Source organism: Kwoniella dejecticola, chromosome 5 (assembly GCF_000512565.2).
Source record: "Kwoniella dejecticola CBS 10117 chromosome 5, complete sequence".
Classification (NCBI taxonomy): Eukaryota; Fungi; Basidiomycota; class Tremellomycetes; order Tremellales; family Cryptococcaceae; genus Kwoniella; species Kwoniella dejecticola.
In genome coordinates, this window is record NC_089305.1 from 153,364 (window position 1) to 167,914 (window position 14,551).

The 14,551-nt window shown below is 49.0% G+C and overlaps 6 protein-coding genes across 6 annotated transcripts; 3 read left to right on the top strand and 3 right to left on the bottom strand.

Moving 5' to 3' along the window:
* Positions 1 to 76: 76 nt before the first annotated feature.
* Positions 77 to 4,198, bottom strand: I303_104166 (uncharacterized protein; the record flags this gene model as incomplete). Its single annotated transcript, XM_018408151.1, has 8 exons — positions 77 to 834; positions 891 to 1,457; positions 1,558 to 1,838; positions 1,894 to 2,130; positions 2,180 to 2,778; positions 2,832 to 2,902; positions 2,956 to 3,543; positions 3,826 to 4,198. 8 exons carry the CDS (start codon positions 4,196 to 4,198, stop codon positions 77 to 79), a joined length of 3,474 nt encoding a protein of 1,157 aa, XP_018263362.1.
* Positions 4,199 to 4,456: 258 nt separating this feature from the next.
* On the top strand, positions 4,457 to 5,982 carry I303_104167 (uncharacterized protein; the record flags this gene model as incomplete). The annotated part of the gene is made up of 2 exons (XM_018408150.1): positions 4,457 to 5,215; positions 5,275 to 5,982. 2 exons carry the CDS (start codon positions 4,457 to 4,459, stop codon positions 5,980 to 5,982), a joined length of 1,467 nt encoding a protein of 488 aa, XP_018263361.1.
* Positions 5,983 to 6,622: 640 nt separating this feature from the next.
* I303_104168 (uncharacterized protein) lies at positions 6,623 to 7,740 on the top strand (the record flags this gene model as incomplete). Its single annotated transcript, XM_018408149.1, has 4 exons — positions 6,623 to 6,677; positions 6,877 to 7,340; positions 7,412 to 7,457; positions 7,529 to 7,740. The coding sequence occupies 4 exons, from the start codon at positions 6,623 to 6,625 to the stop codon at positions 7,738 to 7,740; spliced, it is 777 nt and encodes a 258-aa protein (XP_018263360.1).
* Positions 7,741 to 9,246: 1,506 nt separating this feature from the next.
* On the top strand, positions 9,247 to 9,953 carry I303_104169 (uncharacterized protein; the record flags this gene model as incomplete). Its single annotated transcript, XM_018408148.1, has 3 exons — positions 9,247 to 9,304; positions 9,393 to 9,716; positions 9,799 to 9,953. The coding sequence occupies 3 exons, from the start codon at positions 9,247 to 9,249 to the stop codon at positions 9,951 to 9,953; spliced, it is 537 nt and encodes a 178-aa protein (XP_018263359.1).
* A 295-nt stretch (positions 9,954 to 10,248) lies between these two features.
* I303_104170 (uncharacterized protein) lies at positions 10,249 to 12,994 on the bottom strand (the record flags this gene model as incomplete). Its single annotated transcript, XM_018408147.1, has 10 exons — positions 10,249 to 10,351; positions 10,414 to 10,463; positions 10,701 to 11,274; positions 11,333 to 11,425; positions 11,501 to 11,758; positions 11,828 to 12,052; positions 12,163 to 12,591; positions 12,657 to 12,739; positions 12,810 to 12,923; positions 12,983 to 12,994. 10 exons carry the CDS (start codon positions 12,992 to 12,994, stop codon positions 10,249 to 10,251), a joined length of 1,941 nt encoding a protein of 646 aa, XP_018263358.1.
* A 342-nt stretch (positions 12,995 to 13,336) lies between these two features.
* On the bottom strand, positions 13,337 to 14,140 carry I303_104171 (uncharacterized protein; the record flags this gene model as incomplete). The annotated part of the gene is made up of 3 exons (XM_018408146.1): positions 13,337 to 13,641; positions 13,742 to 13,811; positions 13,883 to 14,140. 3 exons carry the CDS (start codon positions 14,138 to 14,140, stop codon positions 13,337 to 13,339), a joined length of 633 nt encoding a protein of 210 aa, XP_018263357.1.
* Positions 14,141 to 14,551: the final 411 nt, after the last annotated feature.

Here is a 14,551-nt window from a genome sequence, read left to right on the forward strand (position 1 = left end):
TGAGGTCCAAGAATGGTGCTGATCGTTGCACCTGGTGAGCTACCTTCTGCCTCGTTCCAGCTCAAATACCGCTTCTTCATTTGATGCGAAGCGATCTGATCCCCTCCAACGCCTTGATACCATCTTCACTCTCTCCAAAATCCAATCCCCCTTTCTTGAGTAATTGGAGATCCTTGAGCGCGCTCTGAGCATGTTGTCTGACGATCTCATCATCGTCAAATTGCGCCACATATCCAACTATCGTACTCGCTCGATCCAAGAATTCTTGCGAGAACTCTTCTGTATCTTCGGCGGATGATCGGACAGTGATGGGCGAGTGATTTGAAGGTAGACGGATATTGCTCTCGTCGATACTTTGTTGTTCTTCTCCGGAAGCGGAAGACAAGAATCGGACAAATAGGATGACGCGGATCGACCAGTTGAACACACTTAATGCGGCTCTTCGCAAAGTGGGATGTTTGCCATCTCCTCTTCGAATCGGATCATCATCTACAATTCTGGGCTTCTCGGGTTTTGGAGGAACTTCGACATCCTCTGTTAGAACGATGGGTTCGTCATCTACAAGCTGGACTAATTTAGATTTCCCCCATTGTGTTTTGGCATGATTTTCTTCAGGTGCGATGTGCTCGGGAGTTGGTTTGAAAGGCGATGATTGCACGGATTCAAGCTGAATAAGGTCGAGTGTCGATGATGCCAAGTCGCCGGCCCAAGGCAGAATGCTATATGGAGCTACCCGTGCACAAGTGGATAAGATCGATAAAGCCGAACTTCGAAGAACTGTTGGCAGGATATTGTTAGGATAGATCGACATAAGAGGTGGGACAATTTTGCCACCTATACGACAAGATCAGAGGACAATTCTGGTATTTAAGACGGCGAGAGCAGCTCACCATGTTGACCTAGAGTATCGGCGGATCTTTCGATTACCTGATCGATCGCTTCTGCAAGTCGTGAAACCCTTTCCATCCTACTGGTAACGTCACCCGGGTTCTTCTTTTGCTGTACCTTCAAGACTTCCTCCATATACCTTCCAATCAGGGCATAAAAAAGGTCGTCGCCGAGGGCATCGACCATCCCACTTAAGCCCTTGATGGCTGTAAGGTAGATGAAGGAGTCTTTGTCGTCCAAATGGGCCAGATATACAGACAAGATGTTGGAGGTAAACGAATTGTCGAAAGAGGGGGAGACCACCAAATCCCTCAGCAGTGTCAGACCGTGAGCCTTCACAGGAAGTGTGTCGTCCTTGACGAGCGCGAGAGCTTGTTTGAACGATTCCATCCAAGTCTGTTGCGGATTAGACTGCTCAATGATTTGAGGGTCTGACCGCTGCGAGAGAAGAAGTTGCGCTTCTCGTGCTGCGTTCCTAATGGAAACTGAGGGTGACTTCTGCGCCAGAATATCCAGATGTGATATGATGGGTTGGAGAATCGGAGTGTAATCCTGTAATTGACCTTCCCCTTTACGTATCACTATCAGCTCAAATCTTCTGTCGTGAAAGCGGATGAACGTCATAGGACCAGTGTGCGCGAGGGCAAGACAATGAAGAAAGGCACTCACCCTCAAGCGAGGCGAGCAATTGACAAGCGACTTCGATCAAGCCTCTTTTCCCGTCAGGAGCGATCTCATCATCTAATCCAGTTTGATCATCGTCATCGCCGATTAGTTCAGCGATGAAAGGTTTCTTGTCCTCCATTTCCCGAGGCAACTCTTCTTCGAGAGACTGCACTTGGTCATTGAGGACCCGTTCGACGAAGCCTAGGACCTGGGAAGGCTTGGAAAATAGCTGCGAGCCGAGTTTCTCCATCATTTGAATCGTTAATTGCAAATTCGCCAACGACCTGATTGAGCCATAGTATGAGCCCTGATCTGGTAAAATTTGATTGACCTGCTTACTCGACGGAGGGTTCCAATTCAGTGCTCAGTTTGATCCTCCACGAATCTAGTGATTTAAGTATCACTTCACTAGCGATGTCTGGCCTGTCAAATGATCCGATCAATCGACACAATAATTGGGGATCAGGAGAGGTATGCTTCTGCTTCAGAAGCTGATTCAGGCGTTCTTCATCGTTAAGAGAGTTGCTGGCGATAGAGGGTAGAATGACCTGTGGTTCAGGGTGTTGACCACTATTACTGGGAGGTTAGATTTCATGCAATATTTAGTGAAGCAGCTCCAGCTTACCGAGAGACCACAAGCTTGACTCCCTCAACGTCTTTCTCCCAGTACAATGAGCTCTCCCCGTCAATGACCTTGCCCCATCCGCCCTCTCCCTCAACGATTGACCAGATACCCCGCACTCCATCAATCTCATCCACAGCTTTTCCCCAGCTGATCAACAAAGATTGCACGCCATCTTTCAGAGAATTCGCTGCGTCTTCCGGTGTCTTTGCCTCGCTTATCTGGGGATTAGGGGCTTGAGAGCTGAGGTAGCTATGCAACGAGAACAAAGGTGGTAGAACCGAGCCGACCAGAAAATTCGCAAACTCGTGTGAGGTCGGGTTATGCAATAAGAGGAGCCTCATGTTCTGAACTGATCGATGAATCGCTTCCGATGTGGTAGCTACCATGGGTTCAGCGACTGACGTGCTAGTCGAAGTGAATGTGGGCCGCCACGGTGAATGAATCTTGTTCTTGAGCCAGTCGCCGATCAGAGGCCTGTTCGATGCCCAAAGCCTCTGTATGCAATAACAAGCTGTATTGACATATGCTACCGGTAAATGTGAATGGCTGGTCAAGGGGATCATGGCGAACAATTCTGATAGTAGCCAAGGATAGTAAATCTAGGTCGGGTCAATCAGCATACATGCCGCGACGGAAGGGGTACTTGACCTACTTCAGGGGTGACTTGTCGAGGAATCCTGATCAACACGTTGAATATGTGATCCAGCCTCTGACCCTCGATAGCTGCCATCCACGTCAGTAGATATTCAGTTGGCTAGAGGTATTTCTGAGCTTACAAGTCACATCGTCTGTCTTGGCAGTCTCTCCAAGAACGTTCTCCATCAGACCCCTCACACCGCCTGGTCTGCGGACTTGAGCAGTCAAAAGCCCATTGATGATTTCTTTAGGGTACTTTGGCCATTCCCTTACCCATCCATTCGGTTTCACACCCTCTTTGGTACCCTGCACCAATAGCTTGAGGACATTGACCAGTGTCGAGATAGCGTGACCGGGCGATAAGGATGTCAGTGCGCTGACAAATTGTGAGCGCAAAGTTGCGTAAGTCTCCCCAGGTGTAGTCGGTGTATAAGCCAATATCAAGGTGGAGAGGAATATGGGGATGAGATGGGACGATAGGAGAGTCTGCGTGATCGACGTGGGAGGTGTCGGCGTTCTCGAGCTCGGACCCGCAGCAGGTACGGGTGGTGCAGAGGTCTTCAACAACTTCAGGAGCGCTTCGAGTGCTTGGGCGAGCGATTCAGCTGTCTTGGGGAGTATGGTCGGGAGCGAATCGGCATAGTGCGAAGCTAGGGGTAGGATATAGGAGAAAGTCGTGTGAGATAGCATTAATCGTATCAATCGTAAATCTGCGGTTCCAAGCAAGACTGAAAAAATTGGCTTTACATGATCAGCGCTTGGTCTTCTATCATTTCTGGATAGTCTTGGAAGCGGGAATTGAGATCCGACAGAGTAAGAAGACCTTCTGGGGGGAAGGTCATGGTGATGACGATAACTTGGTGTATGTCTGTACTCTCGACAATGATGTGGATGAACAGGACTTGAAGGGAAAATGCTCAATTTCCTATTTCTGCTGTTCTTTTTGTTCTTTCGTTGACGACGAGACAACCGGCAAGAATTGCTATGGGGCTCAAGAGATCGTGACGTACAATCATTTGGTGCCAATTCATCTTGAAGCGATTCCTTCGGCCAAAATTCCTTCTCCAGGATCATTTGCATTGCCTTGATCAACGCAAAGCATCTTTTACCAACGACAAAGACCAGTTCGTCTCTTCGTCTTTTCCTTCGTTCGTCGTCGACACTCGGATCATTGTCTCCAATCTGTTCTGTCTCGTCTTCGGCACACCATTCTGGGGTGTTCTTGCGCCATTCTTTGGGCAATGATCTCGAACATGCCTTCAATCGTTGAATCAGATCCACCGGATTTGACGACAACGGCGTAGGCGGCTTGAGAAGGAGATCAGATGATTTTAGTAGATTTTTCAGAGTCGGACTGCCTGTTGAGCTCTGGCGAGGAGGCATATCCGCTCTGCGAGTATCTGAACTCGGTCGATGATGAGAGGATCAAGATGAGATGGATATGAGATTCATGAATAACTTGAGGAAACACGACTTTTCTTGGGCTTGTAATGTTCTTTCGCCAAAAATTTGATCCCGTCGTCATAACATCACAAGACTCCCTTCCCTCCCCTTCCCTTCTCTCGCTCTCTTTTCCTCTTCTTCGAGCTTGTTCATGTCGACCATTGAGTCTGATCACTGGTCGAGAAACCCCTTTCAAGGATGACTCCTCGACCAAGAGTTTCCTCAGGATCGAATCAATCCCCTTCGAGACCCCCTGAATCGCAGATCGAGGTATTGTACAACACAGCCGTACAATCCTTTGTCAGGCGGGATCACGTCAAGACCCAAGCTGTTTTATCAAGATTACTGGCTCATCTGAAGACAAAGAGAAGCACACTTCGACCTGCAGCAGTATGGTACGACCTCGATGTTGAGATGAGGGATGGATCAGACGAAGCTGAAGCAATAGAAGAATGGATGATCAACACCGTCAAATTATCGATATCATCGCTTACTTCATTGTATACCGAACCGCCGTCGCTGCCCACACAAAACAACTTACCAAGCGAGATCAAGAAGATCATCTCAACATCTGATCCTGAGAACTTACTTTCTCACCTACAAACTATCTGTCAGCAGAATATCCCTTCCGAGATATTGCCGCCGCAAATCGTGTCTACCCTTATCCTCGCTTCGCTCAAGATTCGACAATCGGCTCAGGCTTTGAACTTCGCTCATCAGATCACGGAAGGATGGATAACCGCTCTTCCGGACTCGTTTGTTCTGGCGATATCGCCCTCATCCACGAAGCACAAGACGAAAGATGCGAAAAAGAGGAAGAGAATCGAGAGTGCTAGAGAAGGATATTTGAAGGTTGTCGAGCTGTTTGTCGGAGAAGTCCTAAGCAGGGAATGGGAATGGGAGATGGCTAGAGGCTTCTTAGATGGCGAGAGTATCATGGGGTCAAAACGTAAAGAGGTATGTTCCGTGCCTCCTATCAACGGCTCACTCGAAGGTCAAATCTGACAACGCTACAGGCACTGTTCAAACATCTTCGTGCAATGCAATCGACACCTTCCAACCAGTCTATACCCGCGCCATCACCCTCTTCTTCGCTTGTTCTGCCATCATCAAGGGCCTCGAGATCAGGAAGTACCAGCTCAGCATCATCAAGCTCGAGCGAGCTTACTGCGAGACCCAATCAAATTCGGAGCCAGCTTGGTTTGAATAGTCAATCTCAAGGACCTATTCCTGTGCGGGACAAGGGGAAAGCCAAGGCGAGATTCCAAGATGACAGTGCGGCTGGCAGCCAAGGCTCGACAGCCAAAGATCTCGCGAGCCCCAGGCTACCAAGACAGTCCTTCCCGTCGACAGTTAGACCGTCATCACATTCAGCAACGTCTTCGATACAGCAAATTTTGAACTCCGCGTTATCGGTCTTACCTCCTTCGATATCGAAACAACTCCGATACGCCCTCGGTGACCGGATATCTTACCTTCTAGCAATTCCCTTGCCGATCGTGCTCCTTCTGGTATTCTTCCTTCGTCGGCGACGAAGACAGCGTATAGACGGCTTGCTACCCGCTACCCAGGTCTTGAATAATGCAAAAGACATTAGAGCTAGGTTGAGGCTTGTCAGAGCTAGGAATCGAGGGTGGTACGACTGGTTCATGTTCTACCTGAATTGGTGGATTAGGAAATTTGCCGGAGTTTGGAAGCTGGGAACGACGATCACTTTCATGTAAGGCCGGGCGAGGTCAATCTTCGGCACGATGTCGCGGTCAAAGATCGCGGATATACCAATTGCACGTTCAGCTATGTTGAAGAACCAATGTATAACGGGGGCTACAAGGCCCGTCATTTCATTCCAGTGTGTGTCTCTCCACGGTTAGCGGTACACTTCTAGGAAGTCCGCGCTTTCATTGCAGAGCAAGAAAGGATTTCAAGTCGGATATGAAAAGGCGATGTTGCGCTTCGCCTGGAGTGGAGCTTGTCACTCTCAGATTCATATTTTCCCGGACTCCGCTTCTAGTATAAGAGACGCTCATGGTTTTCCCGGATTCCGCACATTGCGCTGCAAAGTCTCCTTTGTTCAGTTCTTTCGGCATTGCCTTATGTGATGTCACTGCAATATACATACCGGATGTCCAGCGTATTGGCTAATTACGGCGGAATATTGTCGGTCTTGCCATCTTAACTGAAGAATTTTCAAGCTCAGACTTCGTTCGAACCAAGCCCGCTTGCTGCATCAATGACAGGGCTTCTGCCACTACTGAGCACCATATATAAGCTGATGACGACCTGATCAAAATCGTTCAGTGAGGTTTTAACGCAATACACCTACTTGATTTTCCCCCCACCACTTTGTGAGACAACATCGTCAGCATGGCTGATACCTTTACTTGCGGGTCAACGCTGTTAGACACCATCAAGTCCAATTGTAAGTAGAACCGCTTCGTCTTCGCGCACAAGGCAAGTTTAGTCAGCAAGGCAGCAAGCCACGCCATACAGCTCAGTACAAATGTACCTTATACGGTACTGTGATTTCCCCCACAACTGAATTTTGAATCATATTTGTCGAAGGGTCAGCGCGACATCATGATCAACAAGCTGATCACTTTGTTACCTGCACAATGTAGCTGGAACTTCCATTGCCCATCTTACCGGGTTTGCCAAACAGTTTCTGGCAGAAAATCATGGTCTCACCTTGGATCAAGTGCAGATCTTGAGCACGGAAGGAGGCACAATCGATGGAGCCTCAGCTTACGATTTCCTTAACCGTCACAACGACCGTTTCCGAGACTTGTATTCCACAGCACAAAATAGCCATGAAGTCGCACGACAAGCAGCCGAAGGGGCTGGGGTGATGATGGAGATCAACGCGCGCAGGGAGAGTAAGCGAAGGCCAGGTCAAGTGCCTCAAAGAGGCTGTAATTGGCGAGATGTCTGCAGTATGCTCGAGCAGAGACAAGCTACTGAAATGGCTACAGATGCAGGTCCTGCAGAACAAGCATGGTCGCAGGGGTCTATCGATGAAACCCACTCCAGCTTCGCTGGGTCTGCGGCTGCAGGATATCCAGGAGGCGTTGGAGCCTATACACTGGTGAGCTACCCACACTTTCTTCTTCACTCCCTGTGATTGTGCATTGATGATATTTATCTATTCATCATTAGCCCCAACAACATCATCCAGGTGATACGACCCAGCCTTCCTCCAGCGGTACGCTCGTTCTGCAATCCTTTGTTTCGCCTTCGTTCCGGATTATCGGGCTAATCCCCTAGCTTCACTAGTCGGACAACCTATCCTGCCACCTAATTACAACGCCATGCCCACCCCTCCAGGAAACTATCAATCAACGGCCCCTACTAAATCACAGGCAAGTACTAGTTCCCAGAGCTCCACCTACTCTGCGCCAGTACCTGCTCATGGCACTTGGGCTGTAAAGGAATGGCCCAGCGGAAGGTGGCTTTACCACAACCCCGCTACTGGACTATACGAGTGAAGGGTGTCCGTCATATCGCATCTAGTCTTGTCCCTCAAGATGCGGTATCACCGGAACTAATCACCATGCTTTCTACCGATCAGTGAGTTATGGGGCTGTACGGGCTTGCGTCTTCATGCATACATGTCTGGTCTATGAACGAGAAAAGCGGTCACTCGGCGGCATGCGATAACTTGGTTGAACCGCAGTTTAGGTCGTGTAATCGCTGAGCGCGACACAGAGTGTATTCTCTTCACAAGGGTGCGATCAGCTAACCTTGCTTACGTTCGCGCTTTCTGGACGTCGACCGACCATACTGTATTCATCGGCCTTCCAGCCCCCATGACAAATCGCCGTTCATTGCTCGAAAGTGGGACGGAGATATAGCGACCGCACCAATTGAACAGCTATTCCAGTGCGAACGTCAAGGCGTATTCCTTGTCGAGTGCTCACAACAGGACTGCGTTGCATGGATGGCAGAGCCTCTGCAAGTCCAAAGCAGCGTCCCGAGAATATGATCAATCATCAAGGAGCACTCAGTTCTCGCTCTTCAGCTACCACATAGTGGAGCGCTCGCACCTTTCTTGGCAAGTCGCATAATTGCCATGATGGCACTCGTCTGCTATACGTTGAGACTCAAACATAGGGCATCCGCATAAGCTAAGGCGGGAGCAGCTTCGAAGTGTTGCCTGGTCTTCTAATCTGGGCCTTTCGAGCAGGATGCGCAGCCTTGTCTTCTAATGCAAGAGGTGGATTCTGGCTTCTTCGGAGCCAACATAGGCGCAAAAGTTGAAGCTGGTCCGCACATCCCTCTCGCTTCAAAGACGTTCAAAATTACCTTCGTTCTCTTGACTTCTTGGGATGAAGGATTGAGTGTTATGATGATTACTTGGCCGCGTCGCTGCTGGAAGGCTCCACCGGTCCAGACAGGAGAACTTCGCACTCAATCCTTTCTGATCGAGGGGATTTGGCAATAAAGAAGGCCAGTGTGATTGGGTGGTGATGTGAATGGATATCAGCATCATTGGTCTGGTTAGCACACTGCACAGCATAGCATGCGAGATATCGTATTCTGTTGGCCAATAGCGAAGGCGCAACTCTGATCAAAGGGAAAGTCCTCGACTGTCTATCGGAAGGCTCACGAAGACTGATGCTTCCTTCACTGATTTAGTGCAACATCGAAACCCAAAGCCTCTGCGCAGAAGTCCAGCGAGATGTTGGTGAATAAGAACACCTCATAATCGCGATTTATGCGCCTTCTAATTCGATCACTTGACTTCACAATTGGGAAAACAAATGGGTGGCCGCCCGATAGAAGGCGAAGGGCGACGCATGTTGACGAGACATGCTGCATGAGGAAGTCCTGGCGGTGGTCAACTTAGTAAGCAAGGTTGTACGCATCAAGTGAATCAAGATATATAAGGCCCTCATATCCTGGCAATCGAATCACATTCCCCCATCAGATTTTACACAACCTTGATTTGAATAGCTTCATCTAGTCATCGGATCGCTGATATAGTACGCAAGATGCCCTACGATCGTTTTGAGCTACAGAACAGCTTCGTAGAGACCTATGCCCACAGTGGTCCGTTTTTTTTTTTTTCATATTGCCACTCCCCTTCGCCCTAAGCAGTGTTGTGCCATGCTGTGATACTGACTCGTTGTTGGCGTAGGTGAAACTCAGAGGAGCCAGCTCAGTGGTATGGTGGACTTACTGAGAAATTTTCGAGACATGAACCCCAACCGCCTTAACCAGTTGTACACCACCGGACGACTTGACAATTACACTACTGCTCAGTGGTTGTCCTCAGCCGATCCAAACGGCTTTGGCACTTATCACCACGATAATAGGGAGCAATTGGCGCGCCAAATTACTCATGGGATGTCATCGAGAGAACAGGATCCGCATACCAGGCGCTGGGGATGGTCTAACAACTTCGTACAACAAGTCCATTACATCCGCCCTTGGCCAACCGGACCCCTGCCTGGCAATAATAGTATGTCCAACCTGTCCTTCAAATGAGGTCTCTATGTCCCAGCTGATGCCGCGCAACCACGCCGGGGGCTTGCGTTCGACAGGCGCGTCTGCCTCTTCCAGCGCTGCAGCGTCTGTTCAGACTAACCAACCGCCACTCCCTGGGATCGGTTCCTTCGATCCCAAAAGCCCATACATTTGGAATGCCCAAGAAAGCAAATATGAGGTCAATCCCTTTTGGGATGGTACGACTCAGTGAATGGGCAGCGATAGATACTGGCGCCCGCTAACGGAAGCGGTCCGGGACATGGAGTGATCGAGCAACCTTTTTTCTTTATCGAGTGGAGGGGTCATGATCAGGAGTCCCGGAGCAGGTGATGCGCGTAGACCTGATGCTTCCGAAATATGCAGAATGTGGGACGACGGTGGGCATCACTCAACAGCTGAGATCGATGGCGAGGTGTCTTGACGCACATATGAGAGTGACAATTGCTACACAATTCATTCTGACAGATACTTGCAATTCCAGCCTGATAGTGTTGTTTCCTCAATGCTTACTTGATCAATTGCTTGATCTTGAGAGCAATCGAGGCTGAGTCAAGACCCTGGTGTTGGATTTGTTCACCTAATCCACCACAACCTTCCTTGTTGGTTCCCCTATGATGACGCGCATATGTTGTCAGCATAGTACGCTTGAGTTTGGAAAAAGGGCAACTCACATGTATCCGTATCTGGGTCTCAGATCTCGTTCGAGCAACCAGGTTCCGAACTAGAAAAGCCAACATCAGTCAGTACGATTGTTCCATTGGTAAGGTCGATGCAGGACACAGAAGTGGGTATAGAGATCGAGGGACAGCAATAGAGGCGGAATAGCAGGTGTTGAGTTTGGAGGAAAGGGTGTACGCTGCGAGATCGAAAGTTTCGCCTACAGGCAAGGTAGATAGATGGGCGATGAAGGTACTTGGGAGAAGGAGATGATGTATCGGTCGAGATCAAATGTACTCACCTTGCTTCCAAGACCAGTCCTTTGATTCAGACTCTCAGCCACCAGCACGAACTCGGTCGATCCAATCTCCTTGATGACATCCTCATCAACGACGTTGAGGGTAGCCTTGTTGATCAGTCCAATGTCCAAACCTTCTTTTCTAAGTCTGTCTACGGCATCCAAAGCTCTGTAGAGGATATCACCGTATGCGACAACGTATCCCTTGGTTCCCTTTCGGATAACCTCATCTTTTCCAGGGATGAACTTGTAGTCTCCGCCGAAGAACTTGGATCCATCTTCCTTGAGGATCCAAGGGACCTTGGATCGGGTAGAGAAGACGAATCGAAGACCCTTCTCGTAGAAGACTCGGTCGATCACAGCGTCCATCTGAGCGCAATCGGCAGGGAAGTATAATCGAGTCTCGTAGGCGTCTTCAAGTCCATTGTCGAGGAAGAAGTTGTTGAGACCGAAATGACAGGTGTTATCTGCCATCTCATCGACACCGGAGTGGGAGAAATGGGTCAAGACGTTGGCGTAGTTAAGTCGAGCCATGGTCAATTCGGAGATGATCATCTCAGAGAAAGCGGAGAAAGTGCTATACACGATGCCGAGGTCTTAGCTGAATTCAGTTAAGAAAAAATGTGTCAACACACGAGAAGATACCGAATCGGTCGGCCTTAAAGGCACCCCAACCGGCAGCAGCTGAGAAGTTTCCTCTTTCCATGATACCACTCGACAAGAAGACCCTGAGTTGCAAGACATCGTCAGCGTCCCCTCCGAACTTGAGCCGCCAGCTTCGTGCCGCTGGAGAGAATACTCACTCTGGATGCTTTTTGTGAATGACGCTCAAACCAGTTGATCCCTCTAAATCGGAGTCAACACATAAGACTTTGGCTTTGTTGGCAGCCTTGTCAGTCTTGTCCAAAACGGCTGACACGGCTTCACCGAACTGTACTCTACAGGCACCCTTCTCCTTGGTACTTCCGGAAAGGATGTCAGAGTAAGTGGATGGCTGGATGGCTCGGAGGATGTTGGCACATTTAGGGTGTCTGGGGTCAAGGTATTCGATTGCTGGCTCGCTATCAACCCAAAAATCAGCATTCGAGTCATCGTGTACGGCCTGCTTGAGCAAGACGATCGGCACTTACACCTTGATAGCGTCGTGAGCGTGAGAACTACCCTCGATACCCTTGATCTTGGGAGCCATGGGTCTGTGTACCGAGACAGCAGCTGGACCATCGTGGTTCACGACCTCTACAATGGCGGAGTAGAGCGAATCAAGGTCCTCTCCGTTGGCTTCGACCACCTTGAGACCGTGACCCTTGAGAGTTTGAGCGACAGTGTATCCCTTGAGGTATTCAGATGGGTGTCCGCTGTTTGTACCGAACAAATCAGCGAACAGTGCAAATGGAAAGCGATGGACAATCATTTGCAGCTGAGCTGCGATGGGAGAGCTGGATGATCCCGTTGGAATGACACTCACGCAATGGTGACATCGTTATCGTCGATAAACAACTTGACATTCAAGTTCTGAGCGACAGCCAATCTCGCAGCCTCGGCATCATCACCTTCTTGTTGAGAACCATCTGATCCAAGCATGAAGACGACCTTCTCCTTCTCTGCGAGAGCAACACCGTTTACTAACGGCCACATGTGACCCAATCTACCCGACGAGAACTTGACACCAGGGGTGAAACCGAGTTCGGGGTGACCTGGTAAGTGGGAGTATGCCTCTCTGTAGTGGAGAAGTTGTTCGACAGGAAGGTGACCGTCAAGAACAGAGAGCAAGTATTGGGTAGCGACTCGGTGACCTGCCTCATCGAAGAGGATGTCGACGTATTTAGATTTGTCCTCATCGGCAAGGAGGAAGGAGAGCAAGATGACTACTTCTGGAATAGTGTCGAAAGCACCCCTGTAACGGAACAAAGTCAGAATACAACGAGCAAAATGAGAGAGTCTCGAGAGAATCAGACTCACCCAGTGTGACCGGCAAGTCCTCTAGCGGCACCAGTAGCGGTGAAGAAGACTACGACATCTCTCAACAACGAGATGTTTGCGATCTGTCAGAACATCATGATTGTCTCATTAGCATACATACATGACGGCGAACGATAGACCATGTCGACTCACCAAAGCATCCTTTTGCTCTTGAGTGAGTTTCTTGTCCTTCTTAGGATCAAGAGGGATGGGCTTGTATTGCTTCAAATCGATGGGGAATTTCTCGAAATCCCAATCTTGTACTTTCTGCTCGGCGGTATCAGCGGGAATCGAAGCAAGACAGTTATTCATCCATGGCTACTCACGTTGACAGACATGATGGCTTTTGTTTTGATCCTTTTGCAATTGGTGATATGCAGAACAAGAAAAAAGACGATGGAAGAAGAGTAGAAAACTGTGGTGGATACGTTGGTATGGCATGGTGTGAGAAAACAACTGTCCGCTCGGTTCATTTATTTATTGGTGCGTCATATCGGGTTTACTATCCAGGGTCATACATAACATTTATTCCCTTCTTACCCTTTTCTTCCATCCAACACGTTCTCAACGTAATCAACCCATCCTGGACTACTGTAGCTTACCAGAGGTTCAATTTGTACATGTGTACAAATGTATTGATATGTATGTAGATGCATTGAACAATGAGCGAGCCACTGAGGCTACGCCTTCTCGACAGTCCCATCCTCTTTGATCCTCTTAATCACTCTCCCCGGGTTTCCCACTACCACACACCTCGCCGGCACATCTCTCGTCACTACAGTAGATGCACCAATCGTGACGCCATCTCCAATTGTGATACCGGGGCATATAGTCGCGCCTGCTCCTATCCAGCAATCATCTCCTATCGTTATAGCTTCTGCCCATTCTCTTGCTCCCGGTCCAGTCCGTTGTTCAGGAACGATTGGGTGATTCGGCGTAAGGATCTGTACGTTGGGTCCCAGCATTGTTCGGGATCCTATCTTGACTACAATACCAATGTTAGCCAAATGCCATGTCGACTCATCTCCTGCTTCTCCTACTTTCATCTAACGGTACCTTTTGAAATGTCATTTTGCCTGACTCACTAGGCGACACGTCGAGAAAAGTACAATTCGCACCGATAAAAACCTCATCTCCCAATGTTATATTGAATCCCTAGCACATCAGGTCCGTCCATCAGCTAATATGCAGCTGTAAGATATGATTTCCGATTGAACTCGACCCACATATTCGCAAAAGAATCCTTGCATTATACAAACGTCCCTGCCCATATTCAAGAACCCCCTCATCGCGTCCATACGAGCAGGTATATCTACTATCTGATTGATCTCCCATACTTTCTTCGCTTGACCTGCTCTGATCCTATCCACGTATGGATCCATAGCCAAGTAAGGCTTTCCCGCAATCATGATCCCGAGTTCCGTGGCATCTTCCCCTTCGCCTGGAGGGGAGATTCGGGGATTGGTTTCGTGAGGTGCTGGCATCGTTCTTTCTAGTCGTTATGTGTCGCTCCCATGACAAGGTGTCACTCAATACAGCTAGTCAATACATTCGAGTTCTTCTTAGCGGTGACTATCTGCAACCTGCAGCAGCAGGCGGTTTTACGATCTGACGTCACCCGATTGAATGAAGACGCGTGCCGCTGCGGACCAGATAAAAGCCAGGAGCGGATGCAAAATCTGCGCCAAATCCTCCAATCACGCTGGGAGATCATGGCATCAAATCGCAACATGAAATGAGGTAAGCATACCATCTAAGAAGTATTAGTGAAACGCCAATATGAGGCGAGTCTGAGCTTCACAAAGAAACGAGTCAAATAGTGATATATAATAAAGCAGCAAGCGCATCCAAACAGTTGTAGAGAACAAAATACCGATACCACCGTTGGATAAGGG